The sequence below is a fragment of the Alosa sapidissima genome, chromosome 4 (assembly GCF_018492685.1).
Source record: "Alosa sapidissima isolate fAloSap1 chromosome 4, fAloSap1.pri, whole genome shotgun sequence".
NCBI classification, from domain to species: Eukaryota; Metazoa; Chordata; class Actinopteri; order Clupeiformes; family Clupeidae; genus Alosa; species Alosa sapidissima.
In genome coordinates, this window is record NC_055960.1 from 900,402 (window position 1) to 916,363 (window position 15,962).

Sequence of the window (15,962 nt, forward strand, 5' to 3'; positions counted from 1 at the left end):
CTCTGCATGAAAACAGTCGTGATCTTACAGCATTCATTACCCACGATGGGTTGTTTCGTTTCTGTCGTGTACCATACGGACTAACTTCAGCACCTGCTGCATTTCAGAAAATGATGAGCATCGTCCTTGCTGGCCTCGCAGGGGTACAAAACTACCTGGACGACATCATAATACATGGATGCGACATGCCTGCCCACGACAAGGCCCTGGAAGCTGTTCTACACCGGCTGAAATCTGCTGGCCTGCAGCTTAATGAAGAGAAGTGCCGTTTCCGCCAGCACAGCCTGCCTTTCTTAGGGCATATCGTCTCAGCCGATGGCCTTCAACCTAACTCAGAGCGTATACAGGCTATTGCCAATGCTCCTGCGCCTTCTGATGCCTCAACTCTCCGTCCTTCTAGTCCTTCCTTGGACTACTTTCATGGTACTCAAAATTCTTGCCAAACCACGCTACTGTGGTGGAACCGATGCGCGCATGTCTTAGAACTACTGACAGTGCGTTTCAGTGGTCTGACGAAGCACAGACTAGTTTCTCGACTGTTAAACAAATGTTACTGGATAGCCAGGCCCTAGCATTGTTTGATCCCACACTGCATACCATAGTGTCCACAGATGCATCAGATTACGGATTAGGTGGCGTACTGTCACAGGTGGGCTCAGACAAGGTTGAAAGGACTGTGGCGTTTGCATCTCGAACTCTATCTGCCGCTGAGCGTAAATATGCTACAGTGGAAAAGGAAGCCTTAGCTTGCGTGTGGGCTGTTGAACGGTGGCGTACATACCTGTGGGGGCGCCGCTTTACCCTACGGACAGACCACCAGGCGCTGACGACTTTGCTGGCCACAAAGGGCGTCGGGCGTGCTGGTCTACGTGTTGCAAGATGGTCTGCTCGTCTCATGTCCTTCAACTATGACATCTACCGTCCAGGCTCCGAAAATGCCCCTGCTGATTGTATGTCTCGCTTGCCTTTACCTGCTGCTCCAGCTGCTAATGGATCCCTTGCTCCTGCTGATGACAGTGACCCTGAATTTGTTGCCCTCCTCTCTACTGCTCATAAGATTCTGTCCGCTGCTGACCTTGACGGCGCTTGCGCTACATGTCCTGAGCTCACAAAACTCCGTACACAGATCACACGCGGGTGGCCTCCTTCACCTAAAGGCCTGGAACCCGAGCTGCTGCCGTACTACAAACTCCGCCTTGAACTGTCTGTTAAAGACCTCTTCATCTTTCGTGGCTCACGGCTGATTGTACCCATAGCTTTACGTCCTGACTTGATATCAATTGCACACGAGTCTCATCAAGGGGTGGTTCGGACAAAGCAACGACTTCGTGACCTCTACTGGTGGCCGAAGATGGACGCAAAATTCATACCTTTGCCTACCAGTGCCATCCGTTCCTGTCTTTGGTGCCAGTTGAATGATAAAACCGCCAAACCACGCCCAGTTCCACTACAACCAGTTCCTTTGCCAGATGGTCCATGGCAGAAGGTTGCCATGGACATCGTTGGGCCCTTTGATTCAGCCACTCCAGACTGCAGGTATGCAATTACATTAACTGACTACTACAGTAAATGGCCGGAGGTTGCCTTTACTTGGAGCATTACTACTGACGCAGTGATTACATTCCTGTCATCCGTGTTCAGTCAGCACGGCAACCCGCTGAGCATTGTGACAGATAATGGTGTTCAGTTCACCTCTGCTGCCTCTGCTGCTTTCTTAGAAGAAAGACAAATTCGCCATCACAGATCCTCTCTCTATCCGGCGGCCAATGGAGCCATAGAGAGATTTAACAGAGTGCTCAAACAGACCATCCAGTTGGCTATTCAGCAACACCAGCCATGGAAACCAGCTGTAACTGACTTTTTGCATGTATACCGTGCCACACCGCACGCAACAACTGGTACTTCACCCTTTGAGCTACTCCATGGACGACCAATGCGCACAAGGCTGACACTGTTACCTCCTGCTCCTATATCCACACAGACTGACATGGACATACGCCACAGAGTCAGCCAATGCCAACACAAAATGAAGGCGTACACTGATGCAAAATGAGGTGCTTGTCCTCCTTCCTTCCAAAAAGGGGACAGAGTGTGCGTGAAAAACCCTCTTCATGTTCCCAAGGGACATAGGAAGTTCAGTGATCCTCTAACAATTAGTGAGAAGGTTGGTGAGGGCACATACATACTGAGTAATGGTAACACCTGGAATGCCTCACACCTTACTGCATTCCCAAACACCGCAGATACACCTACACACACTGATGTGGGTACTAAACCACCAGACATTACACCCACGTCCAGGCCCATGCGAGATTCTCGCCAGCCTACCTGGCTGAAGGACTATGTTACTTGAAAACGCTGTTACACTGTCATACTTATGATGTACATAATTGCACTTATATGGTCTTGAACGTTTAAATTGATGTAGTTGGTCATACTTGAGTTAACTGTGTTGCACAGTAATGTTTCAGTCAGAAGGGCTAGTTCATTCTGCATTCCCATGTGTATTACTTCAGACAGATGTATTATTTTATTTCTGTGTTCAAAATAAGCTGATGGAATCTGATTAATCTGATGTGAGAAAATGTACATGAGTTCTTATCTGTGGTTGATGAAACTGAGGTTGCATACCAGTTTAGTGATCGATAAGCAGTATTGAAGACTGTTCATGCCAACGGATTACATGATCTTATATTCCATGTGTATACAGTTATACATGTATGTTTGTGTAAGGAAACTGAGCCTTTTCTTAGAAGGGGGAAAATGTTGTGTTCACTGCTTAATTAAAACTACAGGAAGTAGGTATACAGGATGTTTACAAATGATGTAGTTATGCTTCCGGACATGCTGCCATGTTCTACTGATGCCATGCTTCGTGACTGAGTAAAGTATCGTCCGTTATACTCTGCCTACGCCGTCATTCCTTACATAAAACACTACAGAGTCATTAAAACTTAACACAGTTTTAATGTCAAGTCGTTGAGCTGCAGCTTCGCATGTTTGTAGACTGCGCTCCTCCTCGGCCTACTGACAGCCAGGGCGTATACATTTCTTCTACGGCTGCAAATGGGATTCTACGGAGCCCTAGAGGTGTCATCGCAAAATGTTGTATTAAATGAGTGCACTATTTACTAAAACGAGCGCATGATTTACTAAAAACGAGGGCACGATTTATTAAAACGAGAGCACAATTTGTGAACATGGTTATAGAACATTGTGTGCACGATCTACTTAAACGTGGCCACAATTTGTAAAACGTGCACTCAATATTGTCTTGACACATGTAAACATGAGCACGTTATAGTATATTCGAGATCTCGATCTACTAAAACGCACCCACGAATAATTAAAACGTGAGCTCGAAGAAATTAAATTGTGTGCACAAAAACGTAGTGTGGTGTCAAGGGGTATCCCCGGGAATGACGTCGGGAGGTGTGTCGCTTGTAGTGACGTAGAGGGAATCTCATTGATTGCAGTGCACCTGGATATAGCCCCGTTAGGTATTAGGTAGGCTGTAGGTGGGAGAGCAGATGATTGTGTGTGTTTGCACAGGCCCCTTGCCATCATCGTCCAGCTGAATGTTTGCCGAAGTTTTGAGTGTTTGTTGAGGTCCAAGTGTATGCAGAGCTGTGGTGTTTATCGCGAACAATGTGAGCTGGGCTACATAGCCTGAGAAGCTGAGCATCGTGAACGCCACTGTTTATGTCTCCTATACTGTTAGTAGCCTATTTGTACCAACAGTAGGTCTACGTGTTGTAATTGTTCGGGAGCTTGTCGCTGTGATGTGCTTCGATTGCCTTTTAGACCTCACAGTTACTGTAGGCTTTAATCAACAATCCAGGAGGTAGTGGAAACCGGTCATTACAACAGAGCCCGAGTAGCCTATGTAGCCTAGTAGAATTTCCCCATTATGGGTCTCCATAGCTGGCGGTTGACACCACAGGTGCCCCTGCTACAAAGAGTAGAAGTCCGCTATAAACCATCCTGACCACTTAAAGGCTTTAATTAGCTGCCTACGGTTATCATCACATTACCAATATGAACTGTTGCAGACAGCTGTAGGCCTAGTCCATGCCAAGGTAACACGAAGTTGCCACCAAAGCACAGCGAGTGGTGAGAAAATGTCGGGAATTACTACATGTGAGCACGAAATACATATTTCGAGAGCTCAATTTAGGCCCACAACGGGGTCACGTATTAATTCGAGGGCTCAATTAAAGGAAAACGTGCTCACGTTTTATTAATTCGAGGGCTCAATTAAAGGAAAACGTGCTCACAAATTATCACGACCAGAAAAAATATCACTTAAAGTGAGCTCTCCCGGGCTCCGTAGGATTCACTCGCAGTTAACCAAATATTTCTTTATTAGGGCAGGGCAGGCATATTTCTGGCTATTAAATTATTTCTAAACCAGTCTGCTAAAGTCTTAATGCGTAGCTAAGCCTTGTGCCGTAGCCAAATAGCCTAAATTAAATTGAAACAATGCCTTCTAGTAGGCCTACTCATGGACTGATACTGTAGCTCTATTGGGAAGGACACGGCTCCATTTCTTTTTACGAGACACCCTGCTCACCATCTGGTGGTTGTTTGGGTTGTTGCAGCGTTACTGGGGAAATACAAATTAAAGTCGTGTGATCCCGCGTGAGGTCACGTGCGAATCACGCGTGTAGCCGGCCAATTTGAAGTAATGCCCATATACGATATTATTATAATTATAATAGCCTAAACAAAGATAATAAACAGAAATTCATTAACTTTCTGTGGAGATTTGACAGGGTTGTTGTTGGATAGGCTGTCGTTGGGCCCAAAAACTTGAAAAGGGCCATGGCAATTCAACACACACACACACACACACACACACACACACACACACACACACACACACACACACACACACACAGAGGGAGAGGGGGACACTCAAAATAATAAACATACCTTGTATAAAAGCGAATATCCTCGTCGGACCCGGTGATGCGTTGGATTCCAAAAGTAGACCGCAGCTGCAGAGACTCTAGCTGGTGTTGGAGCTCCTCAACCTTCTTCCTGAGTTTTTCGTTTTCCCTCGTCAGCTCATAAACTACCACGGAGGTGTTGGGAGTGACACAGTAGTCGTGGTCGGTAACGGTGACTTTCATAGGCTGAACGTTGTCCTCTTCTTCAGACATGTCTGCCGGCCTGCCGGCCATGTTCTATGACCTGTCGAATTTTGTGACTCTAGAGGGCACTGTTTTATTGGAGTCTATGAATGTACTGAGCTGTACTGGCACTGATGAGGCAATTCTGTTATGTGTGTAATTCTTCTAATAAATTTGGTAAATCTTTGAAACATGGAACATTGACCGGGTGTGGGTATATTACTCCACAGGCCTGCCTGTGTATCTTTACTTTGCTGTGTACTAGGCTATCTCTATAGTAGAGCTAAAGTCTATCCCTCACCACTCCTGTGAACAGGTTGACTTCAGCAGGACAGGTCACATATTTTGATAGACTACTGTCAAATTATGTCACTTTTTTTCTAGGCCTATAGCCTATCAGTTTGAGGTGCCAAAAAGGATATTAACAGACAATGGCAAAGAGTTTGTCAATAATGTAAGTAAAGTGTTTGCTGATATAAAAGGCAATGTACAATATCAGTCCATTTCTGCAGAGTTATAGTGGGGTAACATAATTTGACAGTAGGCCTATCAAAATATGTGACCGATCTGGCTGAAGTAGGCTAACAGTGTGTAGGATAACTGTGTACTAAGTGAGTCCACTTGTTTACTGGAGTAATGAGACTTGTTTGGAGTCATATGTTGTCATATGTTGTGTCCTAACCTAACCTTCCCAAGTTCACCTGTTGATCGGGCAGTTGTTTGGCAGTAGCATTTCAGATAGCCAGTACAGCTCAGTACATTCATAGACTCCAATAAAACAGCACCCTCTAGAGTCACAAAATTCGAAAGGTCACAGAATTTGGTGCAAGACCGTTGGAAGAAAAGTTCTTCCGCCGAATCTTTGCTGTCCACACAGATTTCACCTCTTCATCCACAGGGAAACGATGGAAACTTAGGATGGAATTATACCGTGATGAATTGGTACACTGTGGTACACAACAGTGAAGAGAAGTCTTCTTAACTTGGTGCTGAAGTTTCAAACGCTTACCGGCTTTAACACCAAAAAGACTCATGTCAATACGCTGGACGGTCGTGATGTAAACTAGAGAGCGCTATTGCCGCTATTGGTCCAGCTTACCGCAGAAAACCCGGAAATTCGATTTCCATTGTTGTACACCTAGTGAATTGACGTTGCAAGCTTGTTCGTTGTTATCTTTTACAATAAATGTTATCTTTTACAATAAATGAGTGACATTGCTGTTGCTTTTAGCTCTTTGGGATTTAAGTTTTCTAAGGTGACAATTCAGCTTGTAGATTATTTCTCCCTCTTTTAAATTGGAGCGATCGTGGAGCGATTTCACTGGAGTGGGAGGAGTTTTAAGTGGAGCGGGGAGCTAAATTGAGCGAAGCGTCCAGACGTGAATTTGAGAGGAGGAGCAGCCGAGTGAACAGCCACCTGAGTGAGGAGCAGGATATTTGCACCGCTCAGCTCCGCTCACTAGCTCTGATTAGCAACCAACATGATTACCCTAGCAACCATCATATAAACAGCTTTATTTAGCATTGCAACAACCATGTCTACCTAAGCAAAACCACTGTAACTATCTCTACATTATCTGTTTTAACACTGTATATTTTACATCGTACGTTTGGCATTTTCATGCACTGGTAATTCCTCGGCATTACATATTCTAGTTTGAAGTTGCACTGCTTGCTGTTAAAGGGAATGACAAACACACCCATGACTGATTAAGAAACCAGAGCCCAGCGTTTGATCACAAAATCACGCCATTAAATTAGTGACTGGCCCCGCCTTTAATGTCTATACATTTTGCAATTCTAACCATCCGTTTCTCATTGCCAAAATGGGGCCCCATATGTTATTAAGTGTTTTTGTGTTTCAGTAGTGGCATAAAATGTCCAAATACTAGAAATGTGTACCTTAGATTTCATACAATGCATGTAAATGAAAAGTTAGGGGGACTCAAAGAGTAACGTAGATGGGAAGAAAATGATTCTCACCAATGACTGGAAGACGAGAGGTCCATATTTTTCAGTGTTGTCATCCAGGATTGAGAACAAAGTGTCTAAGATGTCTTGAAGAAACTGAAAATTGGACAAAACAGGATAACAATTGATATTATATTAACAACTACCTAGATGTATCACACAGCAGTAATGTACATATTATGACCACTGCATGCATGGTGTTGCTACCCAGTATGCAAAGAAAATAAAACACACCTTCCAAATGCCCCCATCCCCTACTCCTGTAACTGCATCATTAGGGAGTATGTCCAGTTAATAAAATGCATGATGCAACTCTTTGAACATTTATGTTAAATGTTAATCCCATTAAAACAGTGTTGTTTCTATACATGTAGTGCAGTCAAATTAGACTAAAGCAGATGAAGAAATAAGTGGAGAATGGCCAAAGAGGGGATGACCCCACTTAACTGCAGTTCAGTACAGTTCAGTTTTGTGCGCAGGGATCTGTAGCACCTGCCAGAGGGGAGGAGGTTAAAGAGGATGGATGTGTGTGGGGTTTTTGATGATGTTCTCAGCCCGCTTCCTGGTCCTAGCAGTGTACAAGTCCTGGAGGGAGGGCAGGGGGGCACCAATGATTTTTTCAGATGTCCTGATTAAACAGTGATGGATCTGCAGAGGATGAATTCAATGGTAGCATTTTAGAAGATGGCCAGCAGCGCTTGTGGTAGGCCATGCTTCCGCGGCTGCCACAGGAAGTACATCTTCTGCTGAGGATGGCGTTGATGTTGGACTCCCACTTCAGATCCTGGGAAATGATGGAGCCCAGGAACTTGAATGAGTCCACATTTGACACTGGGCTGTTGGATATTGTGGGGGGGTCAGCACTGTGGGGTGTGTCCTAATGTCCACCACCATCTCCACAGTCTTTAGATTGTTTAGCTCTAAGTTGTGCTGACTGCACCAGAGCACCAACTTATCAACCTCTTGCCGATATGCAGACTCATCACCATCCTGGATGAGCCCAATAACAGTGGTGTCATCTGCAAATTTTAAGAGTTTGACAGCTGGGTCTTTGGAGGTACAGTCATTTATGTAGAGGGAGAAGAGCAGTGGTGAAAGGACACACCCCTGTGGTGCACCAGTGTTGGTTGTCCGTGTTCCAGATGTGACATCTCTCAGGCACATGCTGACTGTCCATCAGGAGATACAGTGAGCTGAGAGAGTTTGGCGGTGAGGATTTCAGGTATGATAGTGTTGAACGCTGAGCTGAAGTCTACAAACAGGATCCTGACATAGGTCCCTGGCTGGTCAAGGTGTTGCAGAATGAAGTGTAGCCCCATGTTCACTGCATCATCTACTGACCTGTTTGCCCTGTAGGCAAACTGCAGGGGATCCAGTTGGTGACCTGTGATGTTTTTGAGGTGGGTCAGTACCTGGCATTCGAAGGACTTCATGATTACTAAAGTCAAGGACAGGTCTATAGTCATTCAGTCCAGTGATGGAAGGTTTCTTGGGGGCTGGGATCATGGTGGAGCTTTTGAAGCATGAGGGGACATGAGGGGACTCTGTTGAATATTTGTGTGAAAATTGGTGCTAGCTGGACCGCACAGGCCCTGAGACAGGAGGGTGTCACACCATCAGGGACTGGTTGCTGTAGGCCTCCTATGTCTAGGCCTAGTATGTTTTATCTGAGGACAAAACTATGGGAGACCCACTGATAAAGAAAATAATTATTTGGAAACTTGGTGAACGCAAGACACAACTTTTCTGTACATCATTTTCTGTTTCTGTAACAGTGATTCTTGCAAATATTTGCTTCCCTTACCATCCTCCTCACTATGCATAGGGGAGGAATAAGCATTGTCCAAGCAAGTTAGATGAACTGAACTGGAGTTTGTAAAGGTGTAAGTAAAGGTGATATAACTGATGTATTTTATTTCTTCTCATTGGTACAATGATTAAAATGGCTGAATTTTAAGGGATAAAATGGTACGGTAGAAGTGTTGTTACATGGGCACCGCCATGTTGGATTTCAACAATGAGCTACATCACTGGCATGATAAGTTACTCTGCACTAGCACTAGCAGCCATACTACTAAGGCTAAGAGCAGTATCTGCACTTTAAAAAAAAAAAATTGCACAAAGAAGTGCATGATCTGCTCTTAAATCTGTTAATATTTCATATGGCTACCTAATAAATTTCTTAGCTAAATTTACATTTTTAGTTTGCAGTTTGTATAGAAAAGTAGAGTGAAACCAAGGCAGTGTAGTATCTGCCCTTACTGCCTTGATTTCAATTGCCATTACTGCATTCTGCCTTTGTTTCACTTGCCTTTACTCTAATAGGGTGTGTGTGTGTGTGTGTGTGTGTGTGTGTGTGTGTGTGTGTGTGTGCGTGCGTGTGTCACGGCAGAGGCAACCATCACAACTGGCGACAACATTCAACTCCTCGACGCGCAAAACACCAGAAGGACAATAATCAATCACTTCCACTTGCGCATGATTCAGCACTGGTAAGGCCTACGCCTACAAGGACAACTGGCCTGCCTGCCCTGTGCTGACCATAACGTATCACACACAGTTCTGAAAAACACAGCCCTACAAGATGACATCCACAGATTTACAATAAAAGCTCGTCTTCAGGTACTACCAACAAAGTCCAACTTAGCAAAATGGTTTTCATCCGCACATGAGCCGTTTTGTCTACAACATCACAGCCGGCAAAGGGAGACGATCGCGCACATCCTTAATGGCTGCGCATACAAAGGACTGTACATCGCGTGTCACGACCGTATAGTTGCACTGTCAGTGAAGGAGCTCCGCGACAATGCCAACTTCACTGCAATTCATCACAACGAAAAGATCAAGACAGACTGGTTCTCCCCCCCACACGAACAGTGCGCTACACTGGAAACTGCCATAAATAACTTACCAAATACACCTGACATAGTTGTAATTAATGAACACACCAAAGCCGTTACAATAATAGAAATTGGTTGCTCTTTCGATGCTTACATGGACATCTGCTATGCCTCAAAACTGTTCAAATATCAACCATGGGACAATGTTTTCAATAACTCTGGCTACTCCTGTAAAATCATTGCCCTCATTTTTGGTAGTTTAGGCTATGTGCACAAGATGTGTGTACGAGGCCTGCAGATCTGTGGACTGCATAAGAGCAAAGCCAAGAAATATAAGCCAAGATATTGCTCTGTATCAGCAGTAATTGGTAGCCTCTACATATGGAGGCGTAGGTGTCACCTTTACCTCTAATGTGCATAATGGACTTTGACCATGCTTATCTTCTAATCCAAATAAAGAAGTTAAATGTGTGTGTGTGTGTGTGTGTGTGTGTGTGTGTGTGTGTGTGTGTGTGCAGGGACAGACTGGGACTAAAGAAAAGCCCTGGACTTTCTTCTAAAAAGGCACACTACCATTCAGACTCACACACACATTAGGTGTCTATCATGATACAGTCTCACAATATTAAATGCCAGTGAAGTATCATATTCAAAATAGTCAGATTTTACAAAAAGTAATTAACATATACTTTAATAAATATAAGCAGCAGTGTGCAAAGGTGTCAAAGGTTAGGTTTTGGTGTGCAGTAATGCAATATTGCTTGACATGAAAGTCTACAAGAATATGTGATAGGGCTGAAACGATTCATCGAGTCACTCGAATAACTCGATTACAAAAATTACTCGAGGCAAAAACCCTGCCTCGAAGCCTCGTTAAATTCCTATGACGCGCACTATACGCGCAGGGATCTGATTGTTCCACACGGACCGTTGTTCAGGAAGCACACCACTAGCGCGTGAATCGTACATTCTGAATTTAGCTGGCGCGATGGCGGAGTCAAGATATCCATAAATGGCAGAGAATGTCTAAAGTTTTCAAGTAAAGTTTTGGGATCATTACATACTCAAAAAGGAAAAGAACAAGCATCTGAACCTAAATATCCACTCCATGCTGTTTCACCAAGCATCAATAAAGTAGGCTAGGCTATTTATCAATCTATCTAGCATCTGTCTACGTAGCCTATAGCCTACATTGATGTTGGCTGATTTTAATCACATACTGTATTTGTAGCGATGTCATGATAGCTTGTTTAGCTTTGATGTTTTTAAGTAAGTAAACTTATTCACGTTCAATTGCAAGACAGTATGCCTAAAAAAGAACCCCTCACACACATGCATGCACCCTCATCTTTCCTCACGCACCGCACGCGTGCACACACACACACACACACAGGTTGCTAGGTTACCATAGCAAATAGGCTCACCCCAGAAATGATTTTTTAGTAGCCTAATGGTAAAATTATTTGTTAGTAGCCTAATGGTAGGCCATTTTTTAGTAGCCTAATGGTAAAATGATTTGTTAGTAATGGTAATGGTAAATGCTGCAGGTGTAGAAATCTACATAAAACAGATATTTATGTTGATGTCAGGTCTAGATTACAGCATGAAACTTGTTGTAGGCTACACGTTAATACATTAAATTGCTTTCCCTCTTCTCCCTCCCAGCACTTCACAACATAGTATGGGCAGCTTTGTTCGCCCAGCTAAGTCATGCACAAGAGGCTGCAATTTTACAGAGAGCATTTTGAACATTATTTAATTGATGGCACTGACACTTAAAAACACTAAATGGGTAAATTGCAATAAATGGGCTTAGTTTTGTAGCCTAATGTTGGAGTTAGAATAAATACCTCTGTGCCAATTGCTTGATCATTTTACAGCCATGTCATTTTCGTTATGCATTATGTGTTTTGGTTGTTTAAAAATGCAAAAAAAATAAAAAATATCCAATTAATCGATCGATAAAGTGCTAGATTAATCGATTACAAAAAGAATCGATAGCTGCAGCCCTAATATGCGATTGATTTTGTTCCATTTTAACATAAATGTTTATAAATGACAGAGTTGCCATTGTTAAGGCATCAAGCAGCATATCTTCACTAAAAATGTAGTACCTCCTCAATTAATATAAAAACTGAGTGATTATGATCACTTGCTACACTTACTGCAAAATGTTATTGTATGGCCACGTAAGTATAAGCAGTAATGCAAAGGCAAAGCGCACCAAATTTTTCCTAGATAACAACAAAACAAAACGTTTAATATTCACCTCACTTTGATCTATCTAATTATACCACTTGTTGTTGAATATAATTTGATGCTTATACTTGGTGTAAGAAAAACACAAAAAGCTGTTTTTCTCAGTTTGGCATTTTTGCAGATACTGCTCTTTGGCTTTGGAGGGCAGCATAGCAGGTAATGAGTCTGAGGCTAGCTGACACGGCTGAGTAAACAGAAACCAAGGTCTAGGGGGGTTCATACTGTATTCCCCCTGGCTACAGTAATGAATTGTATAGGGCTAAGGCAGCTGGGGTTAAGACACATTTCCACAGGCTACCTTTGACAAGGAAACCAGCCCTCAACTTAAAACTGGCAAGCCCTCCGACATCCCCTGGATTCCTAGTCTGTAGCGAGCACTTGTTAGCGACAGACTATTTAGAGCGCTGTACTTTCGACACAACAGACTGAAACCTGAGGCCATTCCATCAATGTTCACTTTTCAGGCTACAGTACCTGCCAAACCGATAGACCAACGGGAGCAGGGCCGTCGCAAGGCCCCGTGTGAACTTGACAGGTGTGAGGCCCTTTTCATGTACGTGCATGAAATGCGATAGCCTACTTTACACATAGCCTACTGTTGGTGCATTTTTAATAGTAGAGTAATAGGCTACACCATCTTGTGTAACATTAGGGGAGTCACATACATATTTGGCCATAAGCCGTTTATCATAGACTATGTACCATACGTGTAGCCATGGGTGGGCAGTCAGTCAGTATTGCCCGTCTAATTAGAGGGCTTTCCTTTGTTTACGTTCACCATCTAAATAAGGCACACAAGTCAGCACTCCCCTCCCCAACATTGCTGTGAGAACCCTCCCACAATACAATCAAGTGAGGTAGTTGGTTTGTAGCCATGGTCTTAGCTAGCTAAAGCTAAAATTATGAAGCAAACTAATTTATTTAATTTTGTGGTAAAATTTATTTAATTGTGGTCAAATTTATTTAATTTTGTGGACACTGTCACACCCATCATAAACATTAGGTACACCAATGTCTAATTGTGATCATTAAGTATTGTCATTGTCAATTATAGTTTTTTGTAGTGTCGAGTTTAGTTTCAGTTGTCCTTACCTTAACCCTAGCCATGATAGCTTCAGCGAAAGTTCTACTAGGAAGACTCGTAATGTAGCCTTTACTCCTCCCATGCTTACATGGAGCCAATCTTAGCTTTGCCTACTTTTCGGGAAAGCCCTGCAATCTGATCATTCACTCATTCAATCAGCGCTAGCCTATAGGAATTCAGTGGGCTCTTTAAATATGTTCCACCTAACACTGCTTTTGCTTCTCAGTACGCCGACTTCCTAGCTCAGGCTTCCGCGTGGACCTGGGCTCTCTGCATTTTTACCTTCGCCCCTTCTGCCCTCAGTGGCGTTACTTGTTACAATCCAACCGCGCTCGTTCGCTGCGCTGTTCAGACATGTGCGTCCTTCGGTCAGGGCCACTGCATGCCACTTCATCGCTAATCTCTGCATATCGGAGCCAGTCACGCTCACGCTGTTGCAGCCTTCACTTCACGGTAACCTACTGCCGGGTCGCCGTCCTCGCGCAACTCTGTTGCAGGCCCATGTCGTTTCGACAACGATTTCTCAAGCTTCAGCGTCTGGTTGGTAAGGTTATTGTGCTCTCTCTTCCCAAGCTCCTCGGGCTGGGCTACACTCTACCCACAGTCATGCAACCTGCTTGCCAGCGCTATTCGGCGGGCAGCAAACAAACTGACTTGACTGACACGGTTAACTTTCACTTAGGCCTCCTTACAATAATTCCTGCTGATTTCATAATCCCTGCAATTTGTGCTGTTAATTGCTAGCCTGCATCACGCTGCCGTTGAACCCGGCCCTGTATTAAGACCTGCTTAATTGATGTTCTACACTCACTGTGGTTATCTCAATGTCTACCTTGGTTGAGCGTCGTCAAACCAGTTGTCTTTTTGTGTAGCCTCTTAATTTGCCTCGCAAATTGGGCTGCATAGGCTTTAGGTTAGGCTACTCGGCTGCTGGAACGGTTCAGGTATCACTCCTTGTGCATGGCTGCGGGAAGCTAGTTCATTCGTTGCATTTGTTTAATCATCTGGGATTGCGTCCCATACCTTCTGGTGGAAAGTCTACACGGCCTTCCTCGGGTGATTCTCTGCATGCACTGCTCAAGTCCTCCTCAGTCGGTCTTGTATGCGAGTTTGCACTTCAGCTTGCTCACGTGGCACGGGCTGTTGATCGCTAGTTGTCGTTGATCAAACTACTCTCAGCTACCGCTGATCTGTCATGTCCCAGGTATGCAGTGACGTCCCCGACGTTCTCGGCTATCTGGGTTCTCAGTTTTGGGGTCTTACACCAAAGCTTGAACCAAAATGACGGCACGCCGGCCCATGTTCATCAATTGCCAGTATGTCACACAATCTATTATGTAGGCAATAATAGGTGTTTTCTTTTCAATGCTCATAGGCTACTATGTCTGTGTTCATGAGCTGACACCACAGTGATGGGCTCATGCCCACGTGGTGTTGGTTGAGCTTTTAATTATGAAGCTGTGTCATTTGTGTATTTAACATATCCTTCTAGCGTCTTTTGTATGTTTGAAATGTCTTTTCTGATTCCGTATTTTGTATTGGGTTCCTAGGAATTCTATGGCAGGCCTCACTTTGCTCACTGCCCACCAGTGGGTCGCTTCAGCACTCCATATATTGGTGTTAATGGTTACCGGCTTTTCATGATTATGTCAGCAATTTTACATTTTGCTAGTTGTGGTTTAAGTGGTGGCCTATGCTGGAAGTTCGTTGATCACGACTACCAACGTAGCCGTTGGCTGACTGTTTTACCGATGACGATGCTACATGTCACCTGTCTAACCACTCCTTCCTTCTCGCAGGTAAAACGGAGCGGTCCATCATCACTGACAGACTCAAGTCTCCTTCAGGCCAATGCTGCGCCCTTCATGCACTCTCTTTAAACACAACGGGTCTCTGCGTGTCCATGTGATTTCAGCCCATCTAGTCACGCCATCCGTCACATTATCAAATCTTGAATTTCCCCTTGAGGATCAATAAAGTATCTATCTATCTATCTATCATCTAATTGTTGACTCGAATTGCCGTTTTAGCAGGATCCTCTGCAAATAATGTATACTCTAATTTCCATTCTCCTATTTTGCCTTGGCTGTTCTGTTTTTGGCAGATATGCTCACCCAAAGTGATCGCACCAGGGAGGACGTGCAAGTTCCTTTTACATTCTCCTCCCAATCTTTAATTTGCTAACCCCTGCAGGTGCATCATGCCTCCCCTCTTCCGTTGAGGGGATGCAGTTAGTCAATGGAGAAGCAGTTCCACATATCACACTAACATCTACCGTTAGTGCAGTGCCGGTTCACGGAATCACGCAATCGCGTGGATCATGTTTCCAGTTCATACTGGAGTGGGGTCATCCTTCCGTCTTCACAATTCTCCCGAAGGCCAGCACTTTCGAGGATATCTCCTCTTGTGGCACAACTTAAAACTAGCCTTACTAATCCCATCACTTATCACCTGTCTAGAACTAACTCTTGTCTGTGTAAAACTCACTGATGCACTTTTTGTTATTGTGCTCTACCTTCTAAATTGTTTTTAATTGCACTGGCATTGTGGGAGAATTGTTTTAGCTTTAACCTGTTTACCGCATTGTCAGTAGCCTGGAGGACCTGACCCAATCTGACTAAGGGATCAAGGGCAATTAAGGGCAATCGGATAACGCTATACGGTCAATGTTAA

At 44.1% G+C, this 15,962-nt stretch overlaps 1 protein-coding gene across 1 annotated transcript in view; it reads right to left on the reverse strand.

The window, feature by feature from the left end:
• The window catches only part of dock3 (dedicator of cytokinesis 3), a 576,384-nt gene that overhangs the window by 364,308 nt on the left and 196,114 nt on the right, over positions 1–15,962 (reverse strand). The window contains exon 20 of the mRNA XM_042088883.1: positions 7,119–7,202. Within this exon, the coding sequence (XP_041944817.1) occupies positions 7,119–7,202 (84 nt within the window). The remainder of the gene's footprint in view (positions 1–7,118; positions 7,203–15,962) is intronic.